The sequence below is a fragment of the Ammospiza caudacuta genome, chromosome 17 (genome assembly GCF_027887145.1).
Source record: "Ammospiza caudacuta isolate bAmmCau1 chromosome 17, bAmmCau1.pri, whole genome shotgun sequence".
In the NCBI taxonomy this organism is placed as follows: domain Eukaryota; kingdom Metazoa; phylum Chordata; class Aves; order Passeriformes; family Passerellidae; genus Ammospiza; species Ammospiza caudacuta.
In genome coordinates, this window is record NC_080609.1 from 10,704,408 (window position 1) to 10,718,284 (window position 13,877).

The 13,877-nt window shown below is 40.0% G+C and overlaps 1 protein-coding gene across 1 annotated transcript; it reads right to left on the minus strand.

Moving 5' to 3' along the window:
• Positions 1 to 5,375: 5,375 nt before the first annotated feature.
• On the minus strand, positions 5,376 to 8,356 carry LOC131565251 (parvalbumin, thymic CPV3). Its single transcript, XM_058816048.1, has 4 exons — positions 8,162 to 8,356; positions 7,662 to 7,794; positions 7,124 to 7,233; positions 5,376 to 5,602 (listed from the first exon to the last, which is right to left on the minus strand). The coding sequence occupies exons 1-4, from the start codon at positions 8,220 to 8,222 to the stop codon at positions 5,577 to 5,579; spliced, it is 330 nt and encodes a 109-aa protein (XP_058672031.1). The 5' UTR covers positions 8,223 to 8,356; the 3' UTR covers positions 5,376 to 5,576.
• Positions 8,357 to 13,877: the final 5,521 nt, after the last annotated feature.

Here is a 13,877-nt window from a genome sequence, read left to right on the forward strand (position 1 = left end):
GGAGCCTGTGCCCGGCGTTCCCTCAGCCGGAGCCTGCCTGTGCCCGGCGTTCCCTCAGCCGGAGCCTGTGCCCGGCGTTCCCTCAGCCGGAGCCCGTGCCCGGCGTTCCCTCAGCCGGAGCCTGTGTTTGGCCTTCCCTCAGGCAGAGGCCGTGCCCGGCGTTCCCTCAGCCGGAGCCTGCCTGTGCCCGGCGTTCCCTCAGCCGGAGCCTGTGCCCGGCGTTCCCTCAGCCGGAGCCTGCCTGTGCCCGGCGTTCCCTCAGCCGGAGCCTGTGCCCGGCGTTCCCTCAGCCGGAGCCCGTGCCCGGCGTTCCCTCAGCCGGAGCCTGTGTTTGGCCTTCCCTCAGGCAGAGGCCGTGCCCGGCGTTCCCTCAGCCGGAGCCTGCCTGTGCCCGGCGTTCCCTCAGCCGGAGCCTGTGCCCGGCGTTCCCTCAGCCGGGGTCGTGCCCGGTCGGGATCGCCATTCCCGCAGAGAGCTCCGGCCGGTGGGCACGGGGGTTCCGCGGTGCCCCGGCCATTGCGCCCTGTTCGAAGCACGAAACCACGAGCGGTTCATTCCCTCAGGTTCGTTCGGAGCTGCCCGGCAGCTGCAAAATGTAGAAGCGCTTTGTTTTTAGAGGTAGAATCCGAGATTTGAAAGATGCAATCAAGTTTGAGTAAATAGAAGGAATTGGCATGCAGCATCACTTAGTTCAGGTAATCCTTTTACCATAAGTAGAGATATTATGTCTATTCCGATTATTTTTCCATTTTCTGTCTGGCACATTTAAGATAGTGGAATTTAGCTAATAAAATAAGCTTTTCTATTGCTTTTCCATTCCTGTCATAATAAAATTCAGTGTGAGCTAAACTAGAAGTAAAAATGGCTACATGGTGAGATGTATAATTTTCTTCTTCACAGGAGAGTGAAGTTTAGGAATCTGAATAAACTAAGGTCAGATATTTGCTTAAATAAACACCTGGGTAAGGTATAAAACATAAAATTGAATACCTTATTCTGCCAAGTCATTTAGAAAAATGTACTAGTAAACTCTCCTAGTTGTGCCAAATTAAATCTGAAAAATACAGTATTTATTGATTTTTTTGGGTAATATTTCTTGATATATTTCTTGTAATTGTTTTCCTTCTGTTATTATTTCAGTTTCTGTCATCACTCTTAGTTTTTATTTACTTTCATTGCCAGTAGTATCATCTATGTAGTCTTCCTCAGCCTCAGCAGGTGGTGTATTCCTTGAGATTCCAACCCAGTGCAGTAGGAGCACTGTGTGGAATAGAGATGCTCTAAGACTGCAGCAATTTAATATTTAATGTGTGCGCTCAAAAAGTGAACGGTGTAAGCCAGAGAGGGTTGACCACTGTTTCCCCCAGGGCTGCTGCAGTCAGCTCCATCTCATCCCATCCCTACTTCTTTGTGCCATGGCAGCAAATCCCTCTGGAGTCAGCTCCATCCCTTCCCTCCTGCCTTGTGCCGTGGCTCAGCTTGCAGTTTGGATATGTGGGTTCCTGGGTGTGAGTTCAGGCTCCTTTCCCTGGGTGCAGAGATCCCCACCACCTTGGCTGTCACCTTTCCTGCCTGCACAGGTAATTTTAACCCAAACTGCTCAAGAGTGAGCAGTCACTCCTGTACAGGCAGGAGTGCCAGGACAGGACAGGCAGAGCATTTCCAGACAGTCCAGCGCAGAAGAGCTGTAGGAAATGTTTTCAAAGCTGCAGAGGGAATCTGCATTATCGTTTTGTGGTGTTTTCAGAAAGGTCACAGCAGAGGATAACTCCTTTCCCTTGCCAGGAAGACCCTGCTGTGCTGAGCTCCCAGCATTTCCCTGAGCAGGGTCTGAGGAAGGATCAGGCCAAATGTGTCAGGATGAGATATCCACATTCAGTAAATCTCATTTCCTCCCCTACAGCTCTGAGTTAAAATTCAGCAGTGTGTGCAGTATGGCTCTTTCATTGAGATCTGTCCATTTGAAGGGTGCAGCACACTTGAGACAATTTCTGGGAACATCCAGTCAGGGTTGAAAGTATCAAACAAAAGGAGCCAAATTCCCCTCCTTGCTTGTGTTCCTCTGCAGGCAGGGATGAGGTGTTGATCAGGCCAGAGGGGAAGTTAATTTGTTGTACTACTCTGCATAAAAAAGAAATTATGAAAATTGGTGGTATTGATTATCAAGTTTAATAATTTCTCACCAAAGAAACTAAAAACCAGCAGTGACTGTAGATTTTTGCTTGTGCTGGTTGAAATGTTTAGCTGTGTTTGTTCAGGACTTAGCAGGATGAACACCCTGGGCTGTGCCTTGGGGTGCCTGTTTGCTGCTGCAATACCAACACTGCTGCAGGGAGATATTGTGGGGGTACATGGAGCTCCATTGGGCACTCACTGTAAAGGGGGATTGCTGAGGAAGGTGTTTGCATGTCCAGCTTTCCCTGGGAAGGGAATTCATGTATGTGTAGTGATTGCTAACATAGAATTCTGCTCAGTGCAACCTCATCTGCAACTTGGCATTGCTTTTGGTGGAAGTATTTGTGAGAATCTACAATGAGCAAGTGATAACAAATTCAATTAAATTATTACATTTCTAATGTGCACATTAACAGGGCATGAAGAAACTTCAATTGTGGTTCCAATTTCATCCCATCTTCTTAATTGTATGTGCAGTAACACCACACCTTGACATTTGCAAAGTGGCATCAGATCACCCCGAGTTTGAAATGTGATTCCCAGCCCATGATTATGTAAAATTAAACTGCTGCATAAGTACATTGGGAATTTGCAGGACAACCCCTGCATCAAGGGACAAACAATTAACAGCTTTATGAGTGCTTTCCAATTTGTTTTTAAAAGTACATAGAAGTAAGAAATAATACTGTGTAGACATATGTTTTGGTTTGTGGAGCCTATTTCTGGATACTATTTTGAGCACTTCCATCAGCTGTGTAGTAGCAGACTTCACAAAAAGGTGTGCTATAAATCACTCTGGGTGTTAGAGCTGACAGCTTTAAATAAATACAGCTGACAGCTCAAATAGCTGCTCCATTGACAGTATGTGGTCTAAATGTGTTAACAAATGCGTGGACTCAGCACTTTGGGATTAGTTTAGCAAATAAATTACAAAATAATGCTGTGACCCAGCAAAAAGCACAATGCCTGTGTATCCCTGGGCTGCAGGCTTTGTTAGCACTGCAACAGGCCAGTGGAGCTGTGTGGGAAAACACAAGAGTGCAGCTGGAGCTGGGCTCCTGCTGAGACAGCCCTCACATCCCCCAGGCTTCTTCTGAGTGATGTCAGGGAGTGTGAGCAGCACTGGGGCTGTCCTGGTGAGTAATGGTTTAATAATGGATGCATTTGCTTTGCAGGACCACAGGTTCATAAAGGAAGGCAGTAACTTCACACTGGCTTGGGTTATGATTAAGAATACAAAGTTACTGAGTAGCAATTATTGAGAAACTGCTTTCAGGGAAAACTTGAGATATTGAAATTGTTTTGCTTGTTTAATGTTACTAGCTTGCACCTGAAGAAAAGCTGGGAAGAGAAGATGAGGAAGGGGCTAGGCAGTTAAAAGAATTTCAGCTCTGAGGATGGATTGTATTAATAAGTTAATTATTTCCATTCTGAGCACTGCAAAAAATGAGAATTACATTAAGAATGATGTCACAGTTTGACACATTTAAGGCATGGCATTTTTCTGCTTAGAGGTTGAATAAAGCTAATGAGTTTTTTTATATCTTAATTTTAACTGTTCATAAATACAGTACACTGGCACAAGGTGTGTACTTAATGTGAACATGTAATAGCACTCTTGAGACCTGTATTTTAAGGGAATCATAAGTATTCTAGTGCTTTCTAAAAATGTATTTTTATAGTAGTTGTGTCCATTGTATGCAATGTACAACTGGCAATTCTGAAAACCAATTCTGAAAACCAATCTGTGAGCATGACTGCCAGTGATGGCTGATTTCTGACTGCTGCTTTCATGTCAAATTGTGGTGAATGCAGACTGATTATTGTTTCCATCCTGTTTGTTAAATATATACTTACAGTGAGCACCCATACCCATGTGTTAAATGGAGGTTAAAAATGGTCAGTATGTTTAGATTTTCCTTCCTTGTCAGTCAGTAAAATCCTGCCCAGGAGCTTTCTCAATGACAGGGGCCTGCCTGAAGCAGTGGGAATTCTACATACCATGTCTCTAGGAGCTTTACTGGTGGTGTTTTGTTTTAGGCTAGGGAGCAGACCAGTATCTTTGTCAGTGAATAAATTCAGTTTGAGTTATTACCATCACATGTTTTATAAGAGCATTCAAAAGTATGATTTAATGTTTCAAGGATCCTGGGGAAGTGATAAGATGTTTTAATTTTAAATGTTTCTTGCTACAAGTCAACAAGTTTTCCCTTACTTGAATCTGCTGGGGTGGGTGCTGTACTGATGGGTTTTTAAGATACTTTTTTCCTGATGGAAAGCATGGAAAGATTCTTTAACTGCAATGCTTTGGATGTTTGAGAGATCTCAGAATATCTTGAGTAGGGCAAGTGTATTTTTCTGTTTGGTGACCTGCTCCCGCATCCTACTTGCATCTCGGTGGAGAATAACAGAATTTTTACTTGGCCTCTGGGTTTCTTTGTTGAGGTCCACAGTGCAAAGGCTGAGACTTTGAAAGGAGCAGAGTGCAGCAGCACCTGGAAAATTCTTTATTTTACAGGCATTTGCCTGCCTGATGTAACATGATTAGTCAAGGTCAGGACACTTAATTGTCGGTGAAATGGAGAGCAGTTTGTTTGTTACTTACATGTGAACTACTCAAAGACCCTTCTGTCATCAGAGTGGTTTCACTGCCAAGGACACACTTTATTTCTTGTGACTGTCCTGTGACATCCATCTTGTGTTCTGAGAATGGCCATGCTCAGTTCATGGCTCAGACCCTCAGCTTGTGTAAATCTGAAGAGCTCTGTTTAAGTCACGGATGCTCTAGAGATTTATATTCTAGAGCATGTTTCATAATGTTAAGAAGTAGTATCAAAATCCAATATTTATTTTTTATCAGTTTATATTATTTTTGTACAATAAGAGGAAAAATTGTGATGATCATATTAAATGTACTGAGTCTGCCAGCTTACAAACAACTTGTATGTCAAATTATTGTATCAGAGCTCCTAGTCTTCAATGAAGACCTGAGTGTTCTGAGAACTTGAGCTTAATCCAGAAGGGCTATTGTAAACAGAACTCCCCAAAATTGCAAAAGGTATTCCATATATGAAGATCTGATAAGTTTAAGATCTTGGAGGGATTAACAGTTTTGGTTTAAGAATTCTCAGTAAAGGAGTCAAAAAAATAGACACAGACTACAGTATATGATTAATTTTTATTGGATATTTTTAAGGGAAGTGTCTGCTAAAGTAGAGGTTAAAACATGGTAAATAGTCCACACAATGAAAAAATCAGTAATCAGTGTTTCATTATGTTGCTAAGGCAGTGAAAAAATAACAGACACTGTCAAGATAAATAAGGGACTCCTGATTTTCAAGGTCTGGGAGTGTCTCCTGCAGATTCATCCCAATTCTCTCTGGTTTGGTCCTTTTGAACCTCTAAGCCTGCACCATTTCCTGGAATTCTGTGAAAGAGAAGAGAATATTTACATGAAAGAAATATTAACATGAAAGGATTAGGAGTAAAGAATTAGTAGCTTATCAAGAGATTTAGAATAGGAATGAACATAAAATGTTTTCTAACTGATGATGATGACCAGGGAAGAAATGTGTGGACAAGAGGCATTGCCTAGACATCTCCTTCTAAACAACACATGGACAGGCAGTTTGTTTTGCTGACTTACAGGGCATAATTAAATCTTCAGGGTAGTTTTGTTCTTCTCTCTGCATAATACAGATCTTAGGCAAAAATAATGGAATGGCTTACATGGAATTTAAGTAAGAAGTAGTTAAGAGCTCAAGTAAAAATATGAAAAGCGAGTCCATATGTTATATGAGCTGTTTGTAATGCTTCAGACATTGAGAAGTGTTGATTTCAAGCACAGCCTAAGCTAAAAACACTGTGCAGTTCCATGAGGTATGATCCTGGGGCGGTGAGTTGTGCAATAAGATACTGTTATTTTAAAGATCTTTTAAATGTTTGGCTTCCGTGAATTAGAGTATCTGATCAGTCCCACCCCTGAGTGATTATGTGTCTGTATTAATATACAGATTGCTCCATAAATCATGTGTGTTTATTCTGGAATAGTTCCTAAGGAACTGGATTTCATTCCTTCCAAAGAAAGAAACAGAGGGGTTCTGTCCTGCTAGTGCAGTGAGCTGGGGAATCTGCACGCTGGCACATTCCCTGCATGCTATTCCCTCAGCCCCTTTCATGCTGCTCTGGGCAGCTCACTGCTCTCATGGGGCAGGCTGCCATTAGCTGCAGGCCTTTGTGTGTGTGCTTTGTCTCCAAAACAGGGCACAGAAATATGGAATTAGGAGATCAGGAGGTTTCTGCACCGTGCAGCCATTAAATCACACCAGTGTTTGCACATGGTGAGTGCAGTTTGCTGCTTCCTTAAAGAGCTGCTCCTTCCTATCTGGATCTTAACCTGCCCCTAGAGATAAAGAGCAGCCATCCCTGCACACATCCTGCTCTGGGATCTCTTACTGGGGCTGTGACACTCGATCGTTCTGTTATCCTTACATGCAGAGCAAATACAGAGCTCCATGCTTCATGTTGAGAATGATTTCAGTGCCCAGTGGCATTTCTGTGGGGCAGGAGCTGCTGGAAATGAGCTGATTATGAGCTGTTTGTTCTCCTGTACAGCTGGTTCTTTTGTCCTTGATTTTACATTTGTGTGTTCCAAGTGATGCCAGTGCTGCCTTACATTAGAGTGAGTGGGAGGAGAAATAAGGGGCAGTTCCTTTCAGAACACCTTGAAATATGGGAGTCAGTGGCATCAGGAAAGTTCCTTAAGGTTTTTTACTTGCTCAGGAAAAGGAGTTGCAGAGATGAACCCGTAAGATCAGGGACCATTTCCACCCTTAAACAGGTTGGTACTCCAGGGTTTCAGTAAAATCTCTGGGAGTGCATTAATTTACCATCAACATAAAAGAGAATCCCACATCACTCCTCATTCTGTACTTAAAGCAGTCAATACCTTCAGCCCCGATTTTACCATCCCCATCGTGGTCTGCAGCTGCCAGGAAGGTCTTGGTTTCTGAGGCAGTTAACACTCTGGCTCCACACTCAAACCTCTGAAGGAAATACCTTGGGAGGAAACAACTTGGATTTAGATTTTCACACCACAGTATTTTTAGGGTTGTTGTACAATCAAAGAGATAACCACCTCCAAATAATTTACCACAATAGCCAAGTCCTTAAAACACTGCTTTTTTTTTTTGACAAGCTAAATCTTACTTGTTTGTATTTCTGCTTTATAAGTGCAACCCTGGTTGAATTGATTCTGTCCACTATGAAAATCCAGCCCCAGGGTGCTCTTTTGTTCTATACTGAGCATAAAAGGCAGGTATTACTAATCTGCTATTTTCTGAATGATCTATTTAAATATATCTTTCACAATCTGCTGAAGGTTTATCAACATTTAGCATAAATTGTGTTCACATTTACTGAAAGCTCTGGAATGGAAAAAGTGTTTATTTTTATAATATCCTCCAAGTAGTTAACAAAATCCTTACTTGAGCTCATCTTCCTCAATAAAGCCGCTTTGGTCATTGTCGAGAATCCGGAAGATCTCCTTGAGCTGGCTGCTTGTCTTTTTAGACATCCCACTGATCTGAAAGAATTTTTTGGGACTAAAGGAATCTGGAGCTGAAAATAAATTAATAAAGAAATTAACCCCAGACCACTGCATTCAGTGTTCCTAAATGGTCTGAGGATGATACTTTGTTACAATTTCATTGTTCTAAACATGATCAGTAGGTGAAGCCTGTCAAAGAATGAATGAATTTGCAATACTGCCCCATACCCTACTAAACATCCAACAAAATCATTTGAGAATGAGCTCCAAATTGACTATATAAACCAGTAATGAACAAACATACTGTGACAGCTGAGTAAAGAGATTACAGAAATCTGTTTAAAGTATGCACTTGTTCAGTATTCCTTTGGGACTGAGTGAAACTTGCCCCAGGTTACACAAAATAAGAGACTTTGAGATTTTGAATTGTTTTCTCACCTTGGCAGTCCCGCAGAGCAGCAGCGATGTCAGAAGGGCTTAGAATGTCTGTAAGGCTCATTTTAAACCTGTGCAAAATAGAATATTGCAAACAGAGTTTTGAAATACAAATGCATCTTACAACAAATTGGGTTTTTCTGTGTTTTGAAGATTACTATAAGGTCAACAAGAGTAGATGGATCTCATTGATCAGAGTGACATCTCTGGTATTCCTTAACTAATTACAAGTTTTAGTACATCCTTAAAAATGGCAGTTCAGAAATAACAGTTGTTGATGAGATGGATTACATTAACCATGTTGTGAGCTGATGATCAATATTTTATCATTTACCTGCAACCTGTATAAATACAGCACATATTTAAACTCTATGTAACCATTCATCTAACAAATAGTCTACTGGAATGCACAGAATCTGGCAACACAAGTAACAATACATGCAGTTGAAAAACAAAAGGTAAGAAAGTTTACTTCTATTTTCTCCCCCCACAGCTCTGAAGAATAAAAAGAAAACTGATACTTATCTATGTAAAGCCCATCCATATGTAATTCCAGCAATTAAAATAAAAACCTTAGAACAATGGTTGTTGTACTTACTAATGGTGCAGCTCTGCACAGTAATTTTATTTAATTAATCTCAAGTCGCTGCTCACCTTTAGAGTTTTCTCAGCTAGGTAAAGGAAAAATAGCTGAGGAGATACCAGGCAAAATAGTAATGTTGGCTCTGGCTTGCCACTCTGTCTTATAAAGGATTCAAAAGGTGACAATAACCACTACTTGGGTTACACTTCCATGGATCAAATGTTTGAATTGGGACTTGGCTCAAATTTCTTCCTTAACTAATTAAACTTTTCTTTCTATTTATATCCTAAGATAATATGGACAAAAAGAACAGTTTTTAAAAAATAAATCCACTAGTGCTTAATTAAGTACAACTCTGCCATCAAAGCAGCCTTTCAGCTCCAAGTATGTTCACAGGCAACCTCTGCACCTGAGAGTCACTCTTTGGAAGATGACTCCAGCAGTCAAATCCTCGTGAGAAGAAATGAATTTGTTTGTTCCCTGGCTCTGTTGATCCTTTGGAATGTATGAAGGAGGTTGGAGATGACAGATCAGAGGTGCCAATGTGTCATTCTGACAAAGATAACTTGTCACCAGGGTGGGGGAAAGCATTTCTAATTTGGATGATCTTTCTGCAGTAAGGTTCATTTTGTATTTCCTGACCATTTTCTGAATTACAGAAACAGAAACCAGTGTATTCAGTGAGAGAAAACTATGAGCTAGGTAATGCTGAATAAACTGATCTTGTCATCAGTATTCCTTGGAAGATTGTATATAATCAGTTGGCCTGCTTAATAATCCATTTTGAATGTTTTGAATTACATGAAATCAATAATAGCCTTACTAGTTGTAGCAAGTTCTACAGGTTGTAGAAATCAGATTTTATTAGTGTGGAAATAGTTGTATATAGATTTTATAATACACTTGCACAATCTATTTCATTAATAACAAAATTTTAATTTAAATAAATGAGAGTTTATTATATATTTCAGGAGTACTACTTTTGGAACAAAAAACCTTAAGAAAATTCATAACAGCAGATGGGAAGTTTTCCTTCTCAGACAAAAATATGTTTCCATCTTTAAGGGGGTTTAAATGGGCAAAATTCTAGGATGGAGACCAATAAAACTCACATGTATTTTGGTTAGTATTTATTGTATAGTAGTCAGTAGTGGTATCTAAACTGATGTTCTCTTACTCCATGAACGTTGTTTCATTTTTAAACCAATGGAAATAGCATGGTATGCCAAAGAGGTAATATTTTTCTAGTAGCAACAGTTACTAATTATACTGTGGAGCAGAGTAATAAATATAACTGAGCCTTGATGTAAATTAATGGACTACAGTGGGTTTACCCTGCTTGGTTTCATGACGGTGAGAAAAGTGTAAATCATAGCAAATGTTCCATAGCTCTGTTTGAATTGGGATAGAGAAATGCAAGGTATAAGAAACACAAAATGCAGACATAATTTAATGACACTTTTAACTTTCTTGTTACCTACTTTGTATGTGACGGAACATGGCATAATTCACAAATATTCAGACTTACCTTTGGTCCCAAATGCAGCTGGCCAGGAACAACCAGGCACTTGTTCTATTGCTTCCAGTAGGAAAATTTGTTATAGTGACGTGGAAGAAGACTTTACTGGTGAACCTAAGAACCCTGAACTGCTGTAAATTAGCATTTTGTGATTAAAACAAATTAAACAGTGCTGACTTGTACAAGCTGAAGCTCTGATCACAGATCTTTTGGTGTCCTTTCCATTTATGTTTTTCATTCAGTGCTATATATTCATTTTGCTTTCTGCCTGAGATTTCCATGGCAGTGACTGTAGGGATGTTCTTTCTGTGCTTTCTCCAGAACTATCCTGAAATAACTTTCATTCTCTTAGGTACCTTTTTACACTCTGTTGTATTTTCTCCTTTATGATCATCTCAAGTTAATATGAGTTTGAGCAGAAGGGTTCTTTTCTTACTGCCACAATGTTTCTAGAGAAAAAGGTGTTTTCAGTCCTCTGTGACAGTGCCATGGATGTTCCTTTACAGGAAACTTCCTTTGTTTCTGCTGGCTCCTACACAGTACTCATGGAATTGCTCTCTTTGTCTGTTTGACTTGCCATGCAACACTAATTATTGACAGTTAATGAGAACAAGGGAACTGAAATGGAGAAAAATGACAAGATCAAGGTGAGCACATAATGCTCAAGCTCAAAATAGATCTGCAACTAATTTGGACATTGTTAAAAATATAAACACCAAATGTTCAAAGAATGACATCTGGTTACCTCATGCACTCTGGCATAGCAGAGTGCTGAGCTGGTTTTATGTGTATTCAACAGTTGTAGAATAGCCAGAATTAGTATTATATTAAAATATGATCTCAAATAAAAGGGAGATATTTGCTATGATTGCTTTTGAAGAGATCTTTTAATGTTTGAAATTCAATGCTGGCAACAAAAGTGATGCTAATCCTGGCTGAAAGATGGTCTACAAAAGCCTAAAAGAGCTGAATTTCAGAATCAAGTTGATGTCACTGTACATTGATACAGGTGGGAATCTAGGGTTACTGGGTTTTATTTATTTATTAATGACACCTCATCTGAAGTACAGGTTTCCCTCCACTACAATTAGAATGCAATAATCAGGGGTTAGTATATTAAGGGATATTTTAATGAGATAATTTATTTTACATCTAAATTATCTGCCTGTTTTACTTCTTTCTTGGTTATGTGTTAACTTAGGTGGTTGTAATTACTTTATGCATTCAAAAACTAGAGATCTATGGAAGTGGTTTTTTTTAGAGATGCTATGCAAACAATGTAACACTATAATGAAAATCCTCAATAAATCAACCAGAACAACAGCTGCTAAGTAATGAGCAGTTAACAATAGCTCAAAATCTGACACAGAATCTTAGTATTGCACAGTTTTCAAGAATGTTTCACACTCATTCCTATGAAATTAAAGAAAAAAAATTAGTTTTTGTTTGAGTGCTTTGGCTTTTTTTTTTTTTTTTATTTTGCTCTATGGGAGACATCTAAAAGTTCTGTTGGGTTGATCATCTGAATATTTATGTACTTGCTTACCTAGTGTTGTTTTCACCTGAGGTGTCTTTATTAAATAGTATTAAAGCCTCTTTTTTTTCAGACTACCAAAATTAAACCTGAAGGTGTTACTCTGAAAAATACAGAATATTCATATTGATAAGTTCTTGCTAAGGTTCTAGGTTCTTTAGGAATCTAAACATATGAGACAATTGTCTTCAAATCAAGTGCTATTTACTTCTCTAAGTGTAGAGGAAAGCTGTGTTTTGGTAAAGCATTGACAGGTTGTGGACTGGTCTTGTACCCTCTGTGTTCTGGTTTGCATAAAGTACAGAGTTAATGAGCAGTGGCAATCAAGCAAAGCTGTGGCAGATGCAGAAGAAACATCAGCAGTTGTCTCAGGTGAGATCAGAGGAGAGGTGTTAACCTGAGACCAGCTACAAGAGTGTAAAGAGATGCTGCAGCAGCTCTTCTCAAACCCACAAAACTCCATCTTTCAGCCCTGCTTGTGTCAGGGCCAATGGTATCATGATCCTGGATAACAGATTCTGCCTTTGTAATGAGTTTGGAAGTAACTAAAATAGATACCCAGTAACCCCTGTGGTTGATAGCAGTGTTGATGTCTCAGTGGTGACAGCAGAGAATCTTAGTGTGTTCCCAGCCATAATCATTGAAAAGGACCTTGACAACAAAATTAATTAAATCCTGTCACTTCAAGCTGTCTCTTAGGGCAGATGCTTTAGTCCTAGAGAAATAAAGAAATCATTACAGCATTTAATTTGAGTTGCTGCTTGGCCATTTCTAACAGAGAGGTCTGAGCACGTGCTGTAGTATTTGACTTTTTTTGCTACAATGAAGGAGGAAGGCCAGGCCCTGGTGACAAAGCTTTCTTTCCCTGCAGCAGTACAGGACATTACCCAGAGCACTGAGCAGAGATCTGGACTAGAGAACCCAAGATTCAAGATAGATTCTGCAGCACAGTGGGTCTGGAGCTAAAGGAAAACAGGTACTTCTCTCACGTTAGGGGAATCCCATGTGAACTTTCCTCAGTTCAAATTATGTTCTTATCAGTCTGTGGGAGTGAATTTAATTTCTGTTTTAAAATGACAGCAGAGTAGACTAACATAGCTGAGTAATAGTGTCACTAGTTCAAAGAGTCTGGTCTGATAAACATATTTTTTCACTTAAAAAGCTGTCCTGGAAGATCTCTGACAGCATTTGATTTGTGTTTGTCTTTAAAAGCATTTGGAAGTTCTTCTGAGACTCAGTAATACAATTTTCTGTCTCTGACCCTAAAGGTAATTGTCTAACATGTTTCTGTCTGCTGTCAGCATTATAGACAGTGTCAGATGGAGGCACCTTTAAAAATCTACATTTTTCAGGGTTTCTTTCCATTTTAGTAATAACTGTGCCTTAATGTTGGAGGCTGTTAAAAAATCTGGATGCTGCTATTGTGCCATGTAAAAGATAAAAAGATAAGTACAGTTCTACTCTACTGTTACCAAAGGCTCTTTGCACATGGCTGCATTTCACTGTGCCCCACAGTGTACGGAACCATGGTGAAATAAACCCAATTCCAGCCTCTTCTGTATTCACTGCCTGTTCTCATTGATTTCAGGTGGATTTCAGCCATTAATTTCAGCAGTAGGAGGATGTGTAACCCTTAGTGAGCCTTGAAGTAAAATTACCCTGTAATTAGAGCTAACTTTATTGTAAATAATCATCAAAAGTAATTTGTTTAGCAGAAATGGGCTAAAGAAAGGAGGTTCAGACAAACTGTTAAAACACATGCACCAAGCATGTGACAAAATTCCATTGACAAGAGGCAGTCCCATATTTAAGGTCTCAGACCTCCAAATGTCTGACTCCAGCAGAGTTGTTCACTCTAAGGGAGCTGTTTGGGACTCTGTGCTTGTGACCAGGCAGCATTTTTTCCAGCTGAGGCACAATTTGAAGAGCTTTCTTAAATCCCATGGTAAGTAGTAACAGAAATTTCACAGTACCTGACAGCCCACGTGAGGAAGAGAGGAAAAGAAATTGAGTGAGTATATTCTTGTGCAAAGAAAGCAGCATTTTTCTCCTCTGATCTGTTAGTGGCAATGCTGGAAGAAGG